This window comes from Triplophysa dalaica, chromosome 2 (assembly GCF_015846415.1).
Source record: "Triplophysa dalaica isolate WHDGS20190420 chromosome 2, ASM1584641v1, whole genome shotgun sequence".
Taxonomy (NCBI): domain Eukaryota; kingdom Metazoa; phylum Chordata; class Actinopteri; order Cypriniformes; family Nemacheilidae; genus Triplophysa; species Triplophysa dalaica.
Window position 1 is genome coordinate 12797923 of NC_079543.1, and position 21841 is coordinate 12819763.

Genomic DNA, 21841 nt, shown 5'->3' on the forward strand with positions numbered 1-21841 from the left:
CGGAGTTCTCTTTCACGGATTCTTACTCTGAAACGGATATGTAAATATACAATTACGTAATATTTCCCATATTCACAAGAATCCTTGTAAAGGTAGTCCGTTTTGTGAACAAACAGTTAGGAAACAAAATGTATCATCTGTCTATATGTGCAATGTAAGCATAAAACTTGATGTATATATATAGTTTTAACTGTTTCTCTGAAGGCAATGAGGGTTCAGTCAGTGGAGGAAGAAGGATTGAAAGTGTGATTTGATCGCCACCTCTGCTTTCACGAGCACTATGCAGAATTATATAGAGAAAACAACCACAGCTCTTTTACTAAAAGCTACACCTGCTAAGAAAAAAGCATACATTTTGTGGAATTACTGCCTGTCATTTGAGTTTGTGACAAAATATTTTGCACTGTCTACATAACTGCATAATATAATTAATTAAAACAGAAGTTTTATTGGTTTCATAAAGTACAAGTTTACTTTATAATGCGTTTCATAAAGTACAATTGTTGACATAAACAACATTTGTTGCATTTTGTGTAAAGTTTAAATTTACCCTTTATATTTCATCATTGAGGATTTCTTAAATAAGTCTAGAAATCTCGTCGCATCTCATTCTCATGAACCCAATCTCGTGTCTCGTCTCGTCTGATAAGTGTCTCGTCACACCCCTAGCGCTAGCTCTTAAAGGGGCGGCAGCATAATAAAGATTTCTGGTTATAATGTTCATCAAACAACAAACACTTACTGATATTAAAGGAATTCTTTTCTCTTATACGAGTTGTTCACAACAAATAAAGGAAGAAAGAAGCTTTAAGAAAGATGTGCTTCTAATATGGTTAAGTGTTCAAAGAGAGTTGACATATACAATTGGGGTGCAATGATACACTCAGTTTATGATTCGGTACATATTTCGATCCTGGGTACACGATACAATACACATCTCGATATTTTGAACAAAATTAAAAATTCAAATATCATATATTTTCTAAATATTAACAATTTCAGAAACTCATTTTGTTGCACATACAACTTAATAAAGAATTTTAACATTTTAAGGCTTAACTGAAATTAGAGTTAAGATCAGTGTCAATTTTGACAGCAAATTTTGATTTAGTTTTAGTAATCCCAGTTTAACATAGTTTTAGTTTATTTTAGTCGACGGAATCTATCTGGATTAACTCAAATTAACAAATTTAATTGGTGTAATTAAATCATCCATACAAAGATTGACCTGTTTCGACATAATTTACTTTATATTTTACTTTTATACTGGCATTTAAAACCGTTTGTGCTTCCTCTTTAATGAGTTTTAGGGTGACTCGCCTGCAGTCACGCGTCAAGTTTGCAGTGTTTTACTGGTGATTGTGAAGGAAAATATGATGCTTTGTAAACCACTTGGAGGAACAGATTGTGTCTTGTGCTTCCCCTTCTCTCAGAGACTTTTCTCTCTACCGTATATGTGAGATAAGCACATGTGACGCTCTGGTGCACAGTATGTGGCGTCTTGACCGCTGAACGAATAGAATTAAACATTGTAAAAAATCCCCATCTCTCTACGATGCGCATCGTAACATTTTTGCATTGCAAAATATCCTAATACGAAGTATTGTTACACCCCTAATATACAATAAAAATAATTGAATCATAAACAATGATTGGTATTCATTTCAAAATTATTTATAATACAACACATTTGAATTAAGTTTTAGTGATTTTTTCTTACCTCACTCTCAGTGCCATGCTCTCTCAAATGTTAGTCTAGAGCCCTCTTTTATGATAAATACAAGCACTTTAAGAAAACTGCTTCTTCAATAAGGACCAAAAAATATAATAACAAGAAACAGCTATAAACATTCTTCTTCAAAAAAGTTGCATGTGAAAGACAATGTACTCTGAAATGAGACAAACCAGATACAAATCAGAAAGCTTCATAAATCAGGAAATGTAACCACATTGCTTTCCAACCTAAGCAAACTCATTGTCAGTTTCAACACCTGCAGTTTACAAGCACCTGCTCATTTCAAGATTTCAAAAGAAACTCTGGAGCCACTCACTTGCAGTACAAAGAAACTGTCTTTCTCCAAGTCCGGTAAAATCAAGAAAACATGCAATGATTAAATTCAAGGAATCCATACTGACCTTGAGCACAAAACGGTGGAATGAAACCCAGTCCAAAGTTGGCTAATAATGTGAGGCTTGATAGGTCTGAAGTCAAGATTTGCCAAGCTATCCAGAATTAGGACTGTGAGTGGACAGATGCATCCACAACACATTGGTGATTGACATAGGAAAAAAACAGTGCGTGTACATTGCACGCTCTATACCGAAAGCAATATCTGCCTCTTCCTGCTATATACATGAACAGTATCTATGTTGGCTCAATGCCAGGCTAGAGATATCAAACCACAGCGAGCAGCCCTTCTAATACAATCAGGAAAAAGAGAGAAAGAAAGCACTCTCACAGGACTGCCACTGAGAGCTTTCTCTCGCTCTCACACTCTGGCAGTGAAGTGGGGGAGGACAGTCCAATGTGAACCGGGCCCCGGCAGACTCGCAGTAACCCGAGAAATTTCTACGGGGCGGCAGCGGCATTTCGCGGCTTGATTCCAGGCTGACCCCTCCTACAGTCCAGTACCCCACTGTGATCCAGACTGGGTACAGAGAGAAAATGGGACATCCAAAAGCCAAAAATCCTTTCCTTAAGGGAAAAAGTATTCTTTGTTTGCTGGCTATAGGCCTGTCTAAACAATTGACACAACAGTGGCCAAGGACTTTATGTTGACACATATAAGTACGGTCGTAACAGCAAAAGTTGTTTATAGATGTGACAACCTATATCTAGACATATTTGTCATCCATGACTAATTTCTTCTGCAACGAAATGTGCTCGAAAACATTCAGAATACAAGTCTGTGTTACATAATGTATATCTATGTATACTATGATTATGTGAACTGTGCAAATTAACTTCGTATTAATAATATTCATTAATAATTTTTCACTGATCAATATATTATTTTGCAACTGCCACACTGATCAATATATGATTTTTGCATATTATATATTTAATGCGCAGAAATGTTATATTGAGCAAATGGCGCATTCAGTCACAAATTTTTGTCTCCCCTCTTTTAACCTTTCAATTATCTATGAGTGCCCCCGCCCCCAAAGATGTTAAGGGGCGCATTTAATGCTACGACAGAGCAAAGGAGTAAAGCAATGTGCCCCCCGGCTAAGGTACAAAACAGCAAAGATAATGAAATGTGTTTTTGTAAACATGTGAAGCTAATGCAGGAAACATGTGTTTAAACTTTAAGCACAATACTTTAACTACTTAACTGCAAAGCATACAAGATGTTATACATCAAGTCAAACCTATTTACTTTTTAGTCACAATTGAAAAAAATCAAATGTGTTTGCTTTTGTGAAGAATAATAACTAAATGCCTTCAGGTCTTGTGGGTGGTTTGAGATTTGCGTGCAGCAAGGGGTCAGAGCACAAAATACTAGACGGAGTTCTCTTTCACGGATTCTTACTCTGAAACGGATATGTAAATATACAATTACGTAATATTTCCCATATTCACAAGAATCCTTGTAAAGGTAGTCCGTTTTGTGAACAAACAGTTAGGAAACAAAATGTATCATCTGTCTATATGTGCAATGTAAGCATAAAACTTGATGTATATATATAGTTTTAACTGTTTCTCTGAAGGCAATGAGGGTTCAGTCAGTGGAGGAAGAAGGATTGAAAGTGTGATTTGATCGCCACCTCTGCTTTCACGAGCACTATGCAGAATTATATAGAGAAAACAACCACAGCTCTTTTACTAAAAGCTACACCTGCTAAGAAAAAAGCATACATTTTGTGGAATTACTGCCTGTCATTTGAGTTTGTGACAAAATATTTTGCACTGTCTACATAACTGCATAATATAATTAATTAAAACAGAAGTTTTATTGGTTTCATAAAGTACAAGTTTACTTTATAATGCGTTTCATAAAGTACAATTGTTGACATAAACAACATTTGTTGCATTTTGTGTAAAGTTTAAATTTACCCTTTATATTTCATCATTGAGGATTTCTTAAATAAGTCTAGAAATCTCGTCGCATCTCATTCTCATGAACCCAATCTCGTGTCTCGTCTCGTCTGATAAGTGTCTCGTCACACCCCTAGCGCTAGCTCTTAAAGGGGCGGCAGCATAATAAAGATTTCTGGTTATAATGTTCATCAAACAACAAACACTTACTGATATTAAAGGAATTCTTTTCTCTTATACGAGTTGTTCACAACAAATAAAGGAAGAAAGAAGCTTTAAGAAAGATGTGCTTCTAATATGGTTAAGTGTTCAAAGAGAGTTGACATATACAATTGGGGTGCAATGATACACTCAGTTTATGATTCGGTACATATTTCGATCCTGGGTACACGATACAATACACATCTCGATATTTTGAACAAAATTAAAAATTCAAATATCATATATTTTCTAAATATTAACAATTTCAGAAACTCATTTTGTTGCACATACAACTTAATAAAGAATTTTAACATTTTAAGGCTTAACTGAAATTAGAGTTAAGATCAGTGTCAATTTTGACAGCAAATTTTGATTTAGTTTTAGTAATCCCAGTTTAACATAGTTTTAGTTTATTTTAGTCGACGGAATCTATCTGGATTAACTCAAATTAACAAATTTAATTGGTGTAATTAAATCATCCATACAAAGATTGACCTGTTTCGACATAATTTACTTTATATTTTACTTTTATACTGGCATTTAAAACCGTTTGTGCTTCCTCTTTAATGAGTTTTAGGGTGACTCGCCTGCAGTCACGCGTCAAGTTTGCAGTGTTTTACTGGTGATTGTGAAGGAAAATATGATGCTTTGTAAACCACTTGGAGGAACAGATTGTGTCTTGTGCTTCCCCTTCTCTCAGAGACTTTTCTCTCTACCGTATATGTGAGATAAGCACATGTGACGCTCTGGTGCACAGTATGTGGCGTCTTGACCGCTGAACGAATAGAATTAAACATTGTAAAAAATCCCCATCTCTCTACGATGCGCATCGTAACATTTTTGCATTGCAAAATATCCTAATACGAAGTATTGTTACACCCCTAATATACAATAAAAATAATTGAATCATAAACAATGATTGGTATTCATTTCAAAATTATTTATAATACAACACATTTGAATTAAGTTTTAGTGATTTTTTCTTACCTCACTCTCAGTGCCATGCTCTCTCAAATGTTAGTCTAGAGCCCTCTTTTATGATAAATACAAGCACTTTAAGAAAACTGCTTCTTCAATAAGGACCAAAAAATATAATAACAAGAAACAGCTATAAACATTCTTCTTCAAAAAAGTTGCATGTGAAAGACAATGTACTCTGAAATGAGACAAACCAGATACAAATCAGAAAGCTTCATAAATCAGGAAATGTAACCACATTGCTTTCCAACCTAAGCAAACTCATTGTCAGTTTCAACACCTGCAGTTTACAAGCACCTGCTCATTTCAAGATTTCAAAAGAAACTCTGGAGCCACTCACTTGCAGTACAAAGAAACTGTCTTTCTCCAAGTCCGGTAAAATCAAGAAAACATGCAATGATTAAATTCAAGGAATCCATACTGACCTTGAGCACAAAACGGTGGAATGAAACCCAGTCCAAAGTTGGCTAATAATGTGAGGCTTGATAGGTCTGAAGTCAAGATTTGCCAAGCTATCCAGAATTAGGACTGTGAGTGGACAGATGCATCCACAACACATTGGTGATTGACATAGGAAAAAAACAGTGCGTGTACATTGCACGCTCTATACCGAAAGCAATATCTGCCTCTTCCTGCTATATACATGAACAGTATCTATGTTGGCTCAATGCCAGGCTAGAGATATCAAACCACAGCGAGCAGCCCTTCTAATACAATCAGGAAAAAGAGAGAAAGAAAGCACTCTCACAGGACTGCCACTGAGAGCTTTCTCTCGCTCTCACACTCTGGCAGTGAAGTGGGGGAGGACAGTCCAATGTGAACCGGGCCCCGGCAGACTCGCAGTAACCCGAGAAATTTCTACGGGGCGGCAGCGGCATTTCGCGGCTTGATTCCAGGCTGACCCCTCCTACAGTCCAGTACCCCACTGTGATCCAGACTGGGTACAGAGAGAAAATGGGACATCCAAAAGCCAAAAATCCTTTCCTTAAGGGAAAAAGTATTCTTTGTTTGCTGGCTATAGGCCTGTCTAAACAATTGACACAACAGTGGCCAAGGACTTTATGTTGACACATATAAGTACGGTCGTAACAGCAAAAGTTGTTTATAGATGTGACAACCTATATCTAGACATATTTGTCATCCATGACTAATTTCTTCTGCAACGAAATGTGCTCGAAAACATTCAGAATACAAGTCTGTGTTACATAATGTATATCTATGTATACTATGATTATGTGAACTGTGCAAATTAACTTCGTATTAATAATATTCATTAATAATACAATTATATTTCAACATTTATTGTTTTTTATATGTTATATTTTTCTTAATACAATAGTATCTATTACTATTATGTATCATATATAATAGGGGACAAGCTATGATGTAATGTTCACCAGGCCGTGTGTGTTTCCTATATGAGAAAATTTTGTTATTAGATTTGGAGCATATTATGCCAGTCATTCTGGAGTGTCACTACAACTTCCAAAACTGAGTCTTCAATCTCCTAATTCTCTGTTCTCAAGCACAGGCCCTGCAGCCCACTCATATCACTCTCTATCACATACACCTCCTCTTAATGTAGTTGAGCGCATAACTAGGCTTTATTCCAAACAAAGAAAAGAGAAAACTCTCAATAGCCATCTGTGATCCATCAGCATTGGTAACACAGCAGAACAGGAAATGGTCACCATGCTGCTGTCAGGGACCTCAGAATACAGCCTTCTGTAAAACTGCAGTATAAGAGCCAGAGAGAGAGAGAGAGATAAAGGGGGGTCCTAAGAGGCCACAGCATGGGTCTCTGGGGAAGAAAGATTTCTAGGGTGCCTCCAAAAAGAATTAAAGTGACAGTTCACCCAAAAATGAAAATTCTGTCATAATTTACTCACCCTTACACTGTGTTTACACAGGACACGGCACAATGCAATGTGACAAAAGATATTGGAACCAATCATAATTAAAAAATGTGTGCACACTGGATGCAGCGCTCCAGGGTAGATATAGTTATAGTTAGGAATGCCACAATACTCAATTTAATTGTGAACTGTTTGGTACGACCTCCACGGTTCGATAGTGTAACCGAATTGCGTTTTTGCGTAAAAAAATTCTGTGCACTTAATTACACTGCGAACTTGCTCTGTCCGTGTTTGTCTGTATACTGAGATATATAAACGCATCCCCATGAGTTAAATTTAATAGCGTGTGGTGGTCCGGCAGTGAAGCGAGACTGCCTGCAACACGAGATGCAATGTTCTGTTGAGTATAATGCTGACGAACAGAAGGAGGCTGGCTTTATTGTATGCCTGTTGCACTAAAGTGATACCATCCAAAATTTTTACATGAATGTATTCTAGCACTGCATACCAAAGCAGCACGTTCACATTGCTCTCAGCACATGCAGAAAGAGGCTCCACAGCACCATGCCAAAGTCCGTTTAACAAAAGTCATGCCATCAGGTTTTTTTCCTTCTTAAGTTTTTACTCTTCCTGTCACATAAGCATAAAACAATGAAACAACACTTTAATGTGCCGAAGCCATCAGAACTGAAAACCGTGGGCGAAAAACCGTGTCTCGTATTGAACCGTGGGTTAACTGTATTGTTGCATCCCTAGTTATAGTCATTTCAAACCTATAGAACACAAATATGACCCTGGACAACAAAATCATTCTTATGGGAACATTTTTCGAAATCAATATTTTTACATAATTTAAAAGTTGAATAATTTAGCTTTTTATTGACGTATAGGTTGTTAGGATATGATAATATCTGCCGGAGATACAACTGTTTAAATTTTTGGATTCTCGGGGTGCAAAAGAATCAAAATATTGAGAAAATTGCCTTTGAAGTTGTAAATAAGAGGCACTGTTACTGGTCATCCAATCACAAAAATAAAGTTTTGATATTTAGGGCAGAAAATTTACAAAATATCTTCATGGAACATGATGTTTACTTAAAGGTGAACTGTGTAAGTAACAGAGACCACTATTGGCGTAGTTGGAAATTGCAACCTAAAGCTCCGCCACCATCCTCTCCCTTCTATTAGAGTAGCTACGGTTGCCGTCACAGGACAAAAGGGTTCAATAAATGATAGCGGCCACTATCGGTGGTGTTGATAATTGGAATCTACATCTCACAGGCGAACAACACACTGAAGTTACGGACACAGGACAGAGATGTCGTCGTCTGAGACAGCAGAGAGTAACCTTTGCAAATCAAGTGACGAGGTTTATTTACAAAGAAAAACAAATTAATTAAATTGACTTAATTCATTATTTACTCTAATCGTTATAGTGAAAATTATTGTTACTTGTATAACATTGTGTCAGTGATGTATTCGCTTATTTTGCATAGCATTTTTTGGCACGGTAACTTGGTTCGTAACATACAGCCTATTTAAACCGCTTGCTAATGCTAAAGTAAGGCATCACCCCAATTGATCAATTGTATCTTCTCAAATCTTCGTTGACACTGTATTACTGATAAACTATGCAACGTGGAAGTTTGGATTTTATCCTATCAATTATTAAATTACACATTTGTATGCACAGAAGCTAAGTATTATAATATAATTTACACCCGATGTATGCAAATTATGATTGTAAAAATGATTTCTAACTTGATTTGCACACGGCCATGCAAAAAGGAATTATAGTACAATAACAAAGTGCTAAAAACAAGAAAAACTCACTTGATGCTCATGCTCATCTATTAGCTAAAGCTATCAAACAAACACTTCACTTATATAGCGGAAATTAGACAAACTTACCGGTCCAGCAGAAAGCTTGCAACTTCGGCGTCGCTTAGCAAACCCTTTTCCTGCTTCAGTGCCCTCCATTTGGGAAAAGCCATGCCGATGTTTATTCGGGTTTTCTGCCGTTTTTTGTCTCGACTTCGCCTTGCTGCGTCGTATTTTCTCTTTTTTGAACGAACAGATTGACGCTCTAACGGCTCTTGTGCGGAGTATGTGTGGTCCGCCATTAGCGCAAATTTTGCTTCTTACTGCAACAAAGAACCGTTTATATTTCTACTAAAAAACACGACAAGTAAATGCTGTTATTGTTCTTCCTCTTCTTCTGCTAATCCTTCTATGTAGTCGCTTTGAAGCTGCCCCAAAAAACAGCCGAAGAAGAAGAACATATTCTCGCGCATCCTTCGTTTTACGAAACGCGCTCAGTTTGTCCGTGTAGTGCTACTATAGAAACATGGCTGTGCACATTAATAAATTACATGTAAGGGTGTGCCCGCGGTGTATATACATAAAATGGCTCATTGTAAGGTAATATAAACATTTCGTTTCATTTTGTAAGGTATTTCTTCACCACTCACAACATAGTTTTGTATTATATATTACATTTAGGTGAATAAATCCTTCAAAATCCTACACATTGTACCTTTAAAATCCTAATGATTTTTGGCGTAAAAGAAAGAATTATAATTTTGACCCATTCAATGTATTTTTGGCTTTAATTTAAAATGTTCGTGTGGTACTTAAGACTGATTTTGTGATCCAGGGTCACAAATGAAGATTCTTTGAAGATTGTTGTTAAGTTATTGAGACACTTAAGATCATACAAAGGAACATTCAAAGAATTTGAACAAGAATTAAGTTTAATTTTACAATCTGAGACACTTCATGAATTGGCCAAACATGGGATCTTCTTTTGTGTTAGCAATGAACCTTTAGTTAAATAAAATGAATTATTGATAAAGGCACTCAGCAGTGCAAAAGTTTTTTTTAATACAATTTTTGAACCGTTTTGTGAATACTGGAATGTCCATAAAACAGTTCGGCTTTATGTATTTTGGATATGCTGTCCTGTGCCAAACATTCTTTGGGCAAACCTAAGGGACCATCTTTGGTCATTGGTGTATGTTTATGGGGAGGTACTGTGGTCTTAAAACAGCACCTTCTAAAAATGTTCAAACCTATTCATTAAACAAACTCAAGAATTTAAAATGTCCATTATCTTCTTAAGCTTCTTTACACTTCTTTTACAGCTCCTAATTGCATTAATCAAAATGCATAAAGGTATACAGTCAAACTTTACTGGTGGTGACGAATTCATGGCATCAACTTGAGAACTTAATCAATTTGGCTTGTGATCAAAACTAAGGGCATTCAATTGAATTAAAACATTTATTTAAAGTTTGTATTAAACACTTAATACAAAGCACCCCGCAGGGCACTGCACAGGAGAAGCTTAAAAACCTTTCTTTTATAAACAAATAATATTGTCTTCATTTTTTATTTAGATGCACTGGAAAATTACTTAAGTCAAGGAGACCAGTGGAGGTGTGGGTCTACCCAACATATTTTTAATTAACCAACAAAATCTGTGTATGTACTTTATTTTTAAGCATAAACTGTAGTCAGCAATAATAGAGAACTGGCCATCATATTTTTCTACTGCTGTGTGAATGTACTGCATGATGGGAAAAAAGAAAGCTACGAAAATTTAAGTGTGAGCCTTCCATTTTGAATTCATCTAATCTCTACATGGGAAAGTACAAGACTGAACAAATACCCCCGCACATAAAAGCACACACATCTACTTAAAATCTAAACCTCTGCCAGATGAAAACATGCAAACAGGCTCTGTATTTTTAAATTGAAACTGTTTCTGTCACAATTTAATCGGCGTCCATGCTTGTGCAATTTTGTCACTCTAAATAGAGGCTAAATTGGGATCTGGGAGCAGGACTCAAGTATAACGGAGATGCGCCGCATGGGGCAGAGGCGCGCGAGTATAGAAGGCTGTGTGTCCGCGCGTTGAGTTTTAATCGGTTCCTCCACAACTTTCCTTTACTGAAGTATTTACTTTTAATAGTATGATTTTTTAAATGTAATTGAGTGCTGTATTAAACTTAAAAAGCACACAAAACAAAAATGTGGTCTCTTAAAAGCACAGATACTTACAAAATGTTTAAAAAATAAATCTCTGTTTATTACAAAACTATCACAGTATAAAAGTCTCCAAACTCACTCATGCGCATTGGATGCAGAATGACGAGCTTAATGCACCCGCTTTACTCACGAGCATCCCAGATAGTGATAATCCTGATGTCGCGGGGATCTTTGCTTCCCAAGTTCAAAACAGTTATAACACAAAGAGAAGAGATATGTTATGTGTTTAAATCATGGCACATTGCATCAATCGTAAAGTAAAACAGCAGTAGTGATTATGAAGAATATTGAAAACTTTGGAACGAGTAACGTCCTGACAGTTCCCGGACACACGCATGCTGGATGGAGATTGACAGATGACAGCACCAGTGGAGGTCAGAGTTTTTAAACATGCTATATTGGTTTATTCCTCGCATAAAGCTATCGAAATACATGGCATTGAATACAGTGCATGACAACTTTTATGGTAATTTCCTGATAGTTAGTCCTTCTTGAAGCTTTAGAGTAATATCCACGGGTATCGCAACGGATCGGATTAAAGGGAACCCGTCAGTCCGATACCCGATCCAGCAAAAGACACCCGTATCGGCCCCAATTCCGATCCAGAGTATCAGATCGGTGCATCCCTATCAATGATCAAAATGACTGCAGTGGGCCCTTGAAATAAACAGAACATACGTCTTTAAACACCGATTGAGACACATAGGGTGTCAGTTGGAAATTACATAACTGTGTAGTGGTGCTGGGGGAAGGGACATTCTAGAGAGTATCTGATTGAACAAAAATCTGTGTAGGACAAGACGCGTAAAAGCTTTATTTATTACATTTTAAATGCTTAAATCTTCAAAAGCTTTTCGTTAACTTTTCCCTGTACAACATTATACAGAAGGCTTCAAATCCCAACTTGGATGAAACGCCGCAGAACTCAAATTTTCTCGAGCAACCATGCAAGCTCTATCAAACACTTCACTAGCAATTAAAATGATGAAATGAAAACAATACAAATGCAATTTTTTTTCCAAAAATTTTCCACCAACAAGGAATGCAAATAAAGTTGTGTGTTCTTGTTTCTGCATCAATCAAATGGAGCCCTGGTGAATAAAAAATAAATCTCAAGCTACAAAGCAAAAATAGAAAGGTCGCAGAGTAAAGCCAGCGACTATGTATGGTTGTCTGTGTGTGCGTGCGTTTTAAAGGGGCAGGTCCTCTTCCCAGCTCCCAGACAGAGTCTGCCTTTGGAGGCCCTCTAGAGAGCAGACTGTGTGAATTAGTTACGACAGCTGAGGCCTGTTCCCTCACCACTGGAATCCTAAAACACAAACCATCTTGCCAATAAATTCCCATCAGCCAAGCAACAAATGCTCATTGCTAACGTAGGCTCTCGTGAGAATCAGCACACACCTATGGCACTGGAACTTGCCTGAAACCAACAGATCACCTAATACGACAACATAACTATGGCAAAAGGATGCATTAAAAGTGCCAACATCATACCAGCTGTATCTTGTGAGAACTATGGAGCAACCAGATGGAACGTTGTTGTGTATGGTTTAAGGGTGCTCCGATCAGGATTTTTGGGGCCGATCACCGATCTTTGGAACCGGTTTTGGCCGATACGATCAGCGATTACCGATCACAGCCTTCTATTTTTTATGTATTTATTTAACAATTTTAAAGAACTGTGTATCCATCTTATTTTAAATGTCGGCACTGCCATTCTAAGCGGTTTGTGTTTAGTCTTCCAGTGAACAACTATAGCTAATGGCAGTTGCTTTGCGAATGAGACAAGTGTGCTGTTTTGACTGGCTAGTTAATATTTATTATGGCTTAGTATGTGCAGTTAGAGGTTGCCATAATAGCCTGTACAAATGCAAAAAAATGTCTTCAAAACATTTGTTTTTACCTTAATCCACGCACCGAAACTGCATGTCACGCACCCTATGATCTACATCCATTATTCATTAATTTAGCCAATTAAATGCCCTTTCTACAGGACAATTCACCTTTGAGACTACAATAACTAATAAACCTCGATCAAAGGCAGCCATTTATGGTGAGAGTGACACTAAATGTAGTAAAAATAGAATATATATCATAGATTGTATATAAACTAAACATTTAACAGTGTATATAGCAGTTCAAAACTTAACAGGCTAAAGTAAACCTTCCTGAGAGCGGATCACAGCTGCATAACCAAGTTAACATTTACAGGATTTTACATTTTTCAGCTTGGTGGAGACCTGCGATACAAGAGCATCCAGCCATCCATTCTTCCCTTATTAGTTGTAAAGTTTCAGGAATGTTTGCTCCACTTGACTGGGATTCAAATCTGCTTTAAAAACACGAATTCGTGGTCTATGTCATGTACAAATTTTGACCAACTTTCCCACTGTGTATGTAAGTTACTGGCAGTGTTGGGTAAGTTACTCTGAAAATGTAATTAATTACTAGTTACTCATTACATATTCAATAGTTTAATTACTTTCCAAATAACTCTGTCCAAAAAGTATTTAGTAACTCATTACTAATTACTTTCTATATCCTACATCGACCTTGATTAGTTAAGTGATTCAAGGATAGACATGAAACGGCTTATTTAATTCATTCAAATAAATAATATTATTAACTGACCAAAGTATTACAAATGTGAGCACAGATTTTAAAGTAAGACTTTGAATTTTGATGTCAATTACACTATTGCACACGCATATATTTCACAAATTATTTAGTATAAGTACATCAAAAGTAACTGTAATTAAATTACAGAAAACATATGAGTAATCCCTTACTTTACTTTTTCAAGGGAAAAGTAATTAAAATACAGTAACTAATTACTTAGTAACTAGTTACACCCAACACTGGTTACTGGTAACTTAACATTACGTCTCTGTGCTTTTATAGTTGCGCATCGAAGACCCGTCAACTCCGAGAGAAAATACGAAATAATTGAATATATCTTGTTTTCTATATATATATGGCCACTTCATCCTCTTACTGTGTAATACATCGCGAGTGAAAACTATTCACTATTCAGCGTCACTATTTGAGCATGCTCCGGCGACACCATTTCCATTATTTTCCACTGGCCAGCTCATGAAACGGAAGTCTCAAGACAAAAGGGAAATACGTCACATTATTTACTTCTGCGTTCAAATATAAGGTGGATATTTCATAATGAATTAAGAGATGAAAAGGAAACATAAATTTACAACTTGAAAACAGCATATTCCTCCCCCTTTTTAGAAAGTAAACATAAATGGTAGAAGCAATAGGAACAGTATATACATGTTTAAGAATTATGAAAAACCAACAGAATAAACAAACATGTTAAAACAGCAAAATTTCGGTAATGACAACGCCATGTAAGGCAGGATTGAAATTAGGGATGCACCGATCCGATACTCTGGATCGGAATTGGGGCCAATACGGCTCTTTTTTGCTGGATCGGGTCTCGGACTGACAGGTTCCCTTCAATCCGATCCGTTGCGATACCCGTGGATATTACTCTAAAGCTTCAAAAAGGACTAACTATCATGTAATTAAAATAAAAGTTGTCATGCACTGTATTTATTTGTCATGTATTTCGATAGCTTTATGCGAGGCATAAACCAATATAGCAAAAATAAAATGTCATGCATCATTCATACACAATAACTCCTTTTTTATTTACTTTAGGATGGATGCAATGTACTATGATTGAAACACATAACATATCTCTTCTCTTTAAGCCATAACCGATTTGAACTTGGGAAGCAAAGATCCCCGCGACATCAGGATCATCACTAGGACGCATCATTATATATATCCGGGTTGCTCGTGAGTGAAGCGGGTGCATTAAGCGCATCATTCTGCATCCAATGCGCATGACTTTTAATTATGTAGAATCGAATGTATTAAGCGCATCATTTTGTGTCCAGGATGTGCATGAGCGAGTTTGGAGACTTTTATACTGTGATAGTTTTGTGTAATAAACAGAGATTTATTTGTTAAAAACTTTGTAAGTATCTGTGCTTTATGAGACCACATTTTTGTTTTGTATGTTTTTTTTAAGTTTAATACAGCACTTAATTACATTTAAAAAAATCATACTTTTCTACTTTTAAAAGTAAAAATACTTAAGTAAAGGAAAGTGGTAGATTTTAATGTACTCATTGATCAAAAGTTTAAAAACAACATTTATTTATGGTCTGTAGTGGAGTAAGTATGGTGTGATTCATAAGTATTTTTTGTCCAAAGTACTCTGATAAAGTACAGATATTTTAAAATGTACTTGAAAGTAGACATGCTTAAGAACTATCTACCTCTGGCAATAAAAGATCAAATATGCAACTCTACTTTGAACAAGAAAAACAGTGCTAGTATCGAATCAGATCAAGATCGGTATTGGCCGATACGCAGAATTCAGGTATCGAAATCGGATTGGCAAGGAAAAAGTGGTATCGGTGCATCCCTAGATTGAATGCCATTGATAGTTCCACGTGTCTGCATTTGAGATGATTGACACACTATTAATTAACCATAGCAACGTTCTGCAGGGCTCGACATTGTCCGGGACAAGATAATGTTTTGTAGGGGCAAGTGAGAGAGAATTTGACTTGCCTGACCAGACAAGTAACTTGAAAAAAATAACAGTGCTAGTGAAAAATTGGTCTGTGCTAAGAATACTACGAATAGTTCATTAGACAGAGCTGCGTGTAAAAATAAATGAACGCTTTTAAATATATTAAGTGTAATGTTAAAAAAGTATTAGAAGAATGTGGGTGAACAACCCCCAGATGGTGGAAAGTTAGCAAAAAACAAAGCGTGCACATTTAGAAAATTATATGATTGGTCAGTTTCACTCAACATTTATCTCTTCCATTGATTCACTGTACTGTCAGGCAACGATATGCTATTAGCATGAATGACGGATGAAAATATCGAAGGCAATGTGTAAATGTGAGTGACACAAAGTGAGGTCGTAATTATTTTTTAAAGTGCAGAAATTTCTGACGCAAATTTCGGAATAAATGTGCAATGGCTTTTAAGATTAAAATCTTTTGTTGGTGTAGATAAGTTTATCTTTCCTCTACACAGTTGGCTTCTCTGTCAGGTAGGTGTAGATGTCAGCCCACTGAACAGGAGGTAATCCTGTCAGGTCGTCCCTGGATCCCGTACAGGTTTGCCAGGTTCCTTGCATTAAAGATAACTTTTTCAAAAACAATCTCGGTTAGTGTGAGTGACCTTACATGTTAAAATTTAATAAAAAAAATTCTAGTCATTGTCAAAAGCAAGCAAACAAAACGTGCTACCTAGCATTAGAAATGCTGTCAGTAAGAGCTTTCTGCCTCCAGCTAAACTCCGCCCACAAAAACGCGTCACAATGTTTATTTGAATTGTTCACAACAAATAAAGGAGGAAAGTAGCTTTAAGAAACATGTGCTTTGAATATAAAAAATTCTTGAGAGAGTTTACTTATACAATAAAATGCTTTAACCATTAACAATGACTTGTATTCATTAGATTTTTGAATGTATTAAACACAATTTAATTAAGTTTTAGTGACTTTTTTTCTTTTTTCTAACCTCACTCCATGACTCTGGTGCAACCAAATTAAGTGCTGGTTCCACCAAGATATACATACACCAGTGCCACCTCTCTCAAAAAAAAAAAAATTAGCCTTTTTTTGCTTTTGTATGCCCAGAAGTTTCAGGTTTTATCTATTAAACAACAGTACACACGAGCACTGCCTTTCCCCATGGACCGTTATTACAAACGCACATCCCGCTAAACTCTGTAGATGTTAACTCGGCTGTCAAGTCTCACGGAGATGCATTTTAGTCTATTCACACGCTCGCGCGTATTTCTCAAGCTTATAAATAACTTCAAATAAATGATAGCTTATTGAAATGGTGAACTGCTATTATAACTTAGTTTTAGTCTATTTTGCGAGTGAAACTTGTTTTCCGGCACCATTGAGTCCATAAAACTAGATGCGGAGTAGTGGATGATGAATCCTGTTATTTACACATGCCATCTGGCTGTTCTGCGTGTATTAGTGAATGAACTGCACATTTTAAGTGCTACACGCGTGATGCTCAAGAATTTGTCTGCGTCTGCTCTTTATGAGGACCTGAACACATGAACTTCATATCCAGAGTTGCTCTTTGAGTTTATTTCAAGGATATTTTATTGTTCCAGTGAAGAAACAGAGATACAAAAAATAAGCATCTTTCCACAAACTGCCAAAATAAAAGTCCAGTTTACTCTGTATTTTGTGTGGACAAACATATTACTATTCGATAGTAAAAAAAAAGAAACTAAAACAAATTTAGATTAACTAAATGCATCATGCATAAGCTGAATTTAGTTGTTTATCTTTGAAATTATGCTTTTTAGTTTCTAGTATTAATGTTTCTTATTTATAAATTTGTATTATATTGCATGTTGAATGTAATATGGCGCATATGTGATGTATTAACTTGGTCAACTTTTCAGAGATATTAATGTAGCAATTTCAGCAATACGTTTTTATTATTTCTAAAAAGGGAAAAAAAGGAGTTGTTCATTTTAGGAGATATGTCTTATTTTCTCTTGTATATTTAGTATTTGCTATTTAATAAAGAAAAAGTATTCATTATCCGAATACCCGATGAATCAATGGAAAAATCAGTAGAATACTCGATTACTAAAATAATCGATAATGAGTACAGCATATTAATATTGCAAAAAGTTTTCCTTGTTTGTTACAATAAATAATTGATAACAAAGCCAATACATTTTCAGGGCTCCGCCTCGGGACACAAACGGCCGACCAGTCAGGGTGGGAGCGAGACCGACAAGAAGAGGGGGAGGGGAAGAAAACAAATGAGCAAAAATGTCCACACCAGCACCTACCTAAGCCGATAACCCAGGCCACAAACACTGTTTGTTTCTGCTCTCTGGGAATGTTTGTTTCAGCAGAGTTGCATGGCTACATTTCCCCACCTAAGCAGATTTAATGAATCCTGACGAGAAGAAATAATGTAATGACCAAGTAAAAAAACTATTCTTTTGTTTTTCAGTGCACTTCACTAGAGCTTTAAAATGCAACAACATGCTTAGTAGCAGCGAGTGATGTCAGCACGGCATGGATAATGGCTTTCTGGCTAACTGGCCTTTGTCAATGGTTAGAGCACCTAGTAGCTTGCGAAATTGCATTAAAAGAGAAGGGTGGAGGGTGTCCTTGATCGGTCTGTCCATTTCTTTCTGTTAAGCTCAGATTCCTTAATCATCATTGACACCTATTGCTGGGTAGTATACCACTGTGCGCAAAAATTTCACAATCTCAGAAATAAGCTACTGAAAAACAGAACTGAAAAAGCAAAATCATACATACACATCCCCATTTAGGTAATTGAAATTAATAAACATTTGACTTTTAACTGTAAACATGCATGCAAATTTAATCAATCTGCAGGAACCCTACATGACTAATTATACAAAATAATTGAAAAATAATAATGTGACGAAATATGTAAATATTAATATTCAACTTTAATCCAAACTGCCAGATTCCTGCAAAGTTCTTCTTCCCAATTGCACTTGACTGTTTCGCAAGAAGGGTGCGAAAGAGGAAGTTTGCAAAAATGAGGCCAAATGGAAAATGCAAAGACGCTAAATATTGGTCCTCTGGGACATTTTCTACAAACGCCATTGTGTTGTTTGTGCATCACAAAGTGGATGTTGTAGGAAGACACAATGTACAATCTTTTGATTCCTCCAATCTGATGTCTCATGGACAGACGCTGTTAATAGCATGTCAGTGTAGCAGCCTTGAACTGTGAGGGTTCTTAGCACTGCACTTCAAGCCATCAAGAACATTTCCTTGAAAACAGCTGAGTCAAATGATCTGCTTTGCTCTTGAACTGTTGCCACACTGTAAGGAACAAAACATACTTTTGACCCTAAAATATCTGCTCTTTATTGCTGTATGATTCAAAGCATATTGAAATGAACTTGAAAATGAATTGGATATGTCTACTGGACGTGGCTGGCATTTGACAGTATCAAAATAAGTCTAATAAAAGTTTTGGTTTTCACATTATATGTGTACCGTGTTTAATAATTATATACAAATACATACACGTGCATGTATATATTTAAGAAATATGTAAATGTGTATATACATTTTTATAATTATTGAATATACAAATATATTTTTTCTTAAAATTATGCATGCATGTGTGTGCATTTATATATATTTCATAATTATTATACACCGTAAGCCAACATATATCACGTAACGTCTATTCTGCAAACGATTATTTGCGATTAATCGTTGTGTAGCCCTTATGCAAACTATTCATATTAGTTATTCCAATCAAAGTATTACTAAATGCCAAAAAAAAAAATTGCTTATATACATTGCTCTATCAATTGAAAAAGTGTTTGTGATATAAGATAAAATATGAATTCAATAGCAGTGTTTCTAAGCAGAGCTTCTCTAGATTAAAGAAATCCAATAAAAAAGCATCACATGAGCCTTAAGGACATTTCTAACATGTTTGGTTGAAGCTCGATAGCAGGCAGGGCTGTGAGTGAGTGATTTCATTACAGATTATCAGTGTGTATTACCACTAAAAGGAAGGGAAGACCCTATGGTAAAAGTACAATGGGAGAATGACTGAACGCATTGACTCATCAGGCACAGACAGAATGGATAGTTAAGTGTTCAGTTGTCTTGGCAACTAAGGTAGCAAACAACAGAATTATAGATGATTTGGTGAAAATATTTTTAATATTTAATTGTCCTTGAATAAAGACACAGCTTTAAATATTTTAAGCAGTGAAATGTATTATATATTAGTCATTGTACATACAGTATAATGCCATAAAATGCATATGCATATCTCAAGATGCAAGTCAAATCACAATCTATGCAAACAATCACTTTTGTTTCCGAATAATCACATCACCTGAACAACATTTAGCTCTTATTTCACGTTCAAAGATCCAAACATTGAGCAAACAATCTGTATACTAACAGAGTACAGCATTAGCATGAAGCCAAATTAGGTTGCTAACAACTTTCGCACGAGTAATTACAGTATATAGGTGATGCATGACTCCTGCTACTACAGATCATGTCGCACCTACTCTTCGATTAACATTGATACACTCAATAAACAACCCCAAAATGTTTTCACATAGCACAGGTAGGCGTGTCTCACACATACCATGATGACGAAACAAAAGGGGTTTTGCACAAACAATTATAGTGCCATTACCACACAACGGCTCAAAACGCCAAAGTCCCCGTTCACACACACGCGTATATTTGAAGGGACTGAAACTGATTTTAAAGCTGTTCTTGAGATCTTAGCATTTCTTTAATACACACAAAGCAAAAGCCAAACCCTTGTGCGTCCGGTCGTGGAGTATTGACTGCCCAGCGGTTTTTAGAAAGCAAACTGTACATTTGCATGAATCTTGTGCCAACAGTTCTGCGGTCTGTGTGCATTTGAATACGATTAAAACCGTACTTACATAACGCCGTAACTTTTTTTCAGGTGGAGACTTTCTGAGCCACCCCGAGCACACCACATCTCCTCCGCTCATTTTCTCGCAGCCTTTCAGGAAAAACCCCAATTTATGTTTCGAGTTTCGACCTGCAAAACATCAAAGCAAAGTCCCGAAATGTGAGATGGAAGTTGCGCCGGCGTGTTTGGGGTAAATGTTTCAAAACGATATGAAAATACCGTCACTCCTGGTTTCCCGCACGTCCACACACTGGAAGAGAGCTTTCCGACAGCAACGCGGCTTTAACGAACTCTTCTGGATTGAATCCTCTCGTCCGACGGGCGAAATATTTCAAACACAGTGCACTTAAACTCAACAATATCCGTCTCTTAGTTGAGCCTTCTTTGAGTTTACCCACTTTGCTGGTGTAAGTAATCCACTGTTTTCGTTTTCCCGAGGTGAAATGCAACGAAGCGGCGACAGGCACTCGCCAAGTTCGCCGAAGCGAAAGCTTTCCTTATTTCAAAGTAAAACCAAACAGTTTCCTTAAAAAGATATACAGTTCTCCCATATTTTTCCAAAACATTATGGTCGCGTTGGCGCCGAAGTGCTTTTTGAACTAGAAATCCTCCTCGATCGTCGACCTTCCCTCCAGTTTCGCTCCCCACGGTTCTTCGATGATTGACAAGCATAAACGTCGATACTTTCCCTAAACTCAGCCTCTTCTGGCCTATGGAGGCAGGGAGAAGTCGGACAAGACAGAGACTGAAGAACATTACATCATGGGAAATGTAGTCTTGGAGTTTTGCCCCGTCAGAAGGAAAACACAGGGAAAGTGGCTCGTATTACTCAGTGGTCTGAATCGCTGTAAATAAATCTCTTACACATGTTCCGAATAGAAACGTGTGAGTTTGGTTTAGTCATAATGGACTGTGATAAAAAACGCTTTGTGGAAAGCGACAACGTCTTGAACGCTAACGATCATGTGAATACTACACTTACCAGAAGGCTGATACACTTTTAGCCTGCGGTTATCCCAACCATAAATCAAATCACATCAAAGGGAATTATAAATTACTTTGGTTCATTACTTTTTATCAGTAATTTAAGAAACACTATGTTTTTATTTATAAATAGGGTTTCAAAAATATACGGGGGAATATATAAAATAAATATTCATAATGGGACTCTTTAAAAAGTAAGTAAGTGCCCTTAAAGTATTATTAAGTAATACTGA

The 21841-nt window shown here is 36.4% G+C and overlaps 1 protein-coding gene across 11 annotated transcripts in view; it reads right to left on the bottom strand.

The window, feature by feature from the left end:
• Window positions 1–21546, bottom strand: part of gab1 (GRB2-associated binding protein 1) — a 70723-nt gene extending 49177 nt beyond the window's left edge. For 2 of the 11 annotated variants that reach the window (XM_056765558.1, XM_056765539.1), the window contains exons 1-2: window positions 20844–21542; window positions 20632–20753 (exon numbers count right to left, since the gene is read on the bottom strand). In XM_056765558.1, the coding sequence (XP_056621536.1) occupies window positions 20632–20703 (72 nt within the window). In that variant the 5' untranslated portion in view covers window positions 20704–20753; window positions 20844–21542. Of the gene's footprint in view, window positions 1–2136; window positions 2229–20631; window positions 20754–20843 lie in introns of those variants that run through there. The other 9 variants (XM_056765547.1, XM_056765530.1, XM_056765586.1 and 6 more) reach the window with 9 other exon arrangements.
• Window positions 21547–21841: the final 295 nt, after the last annotated feature.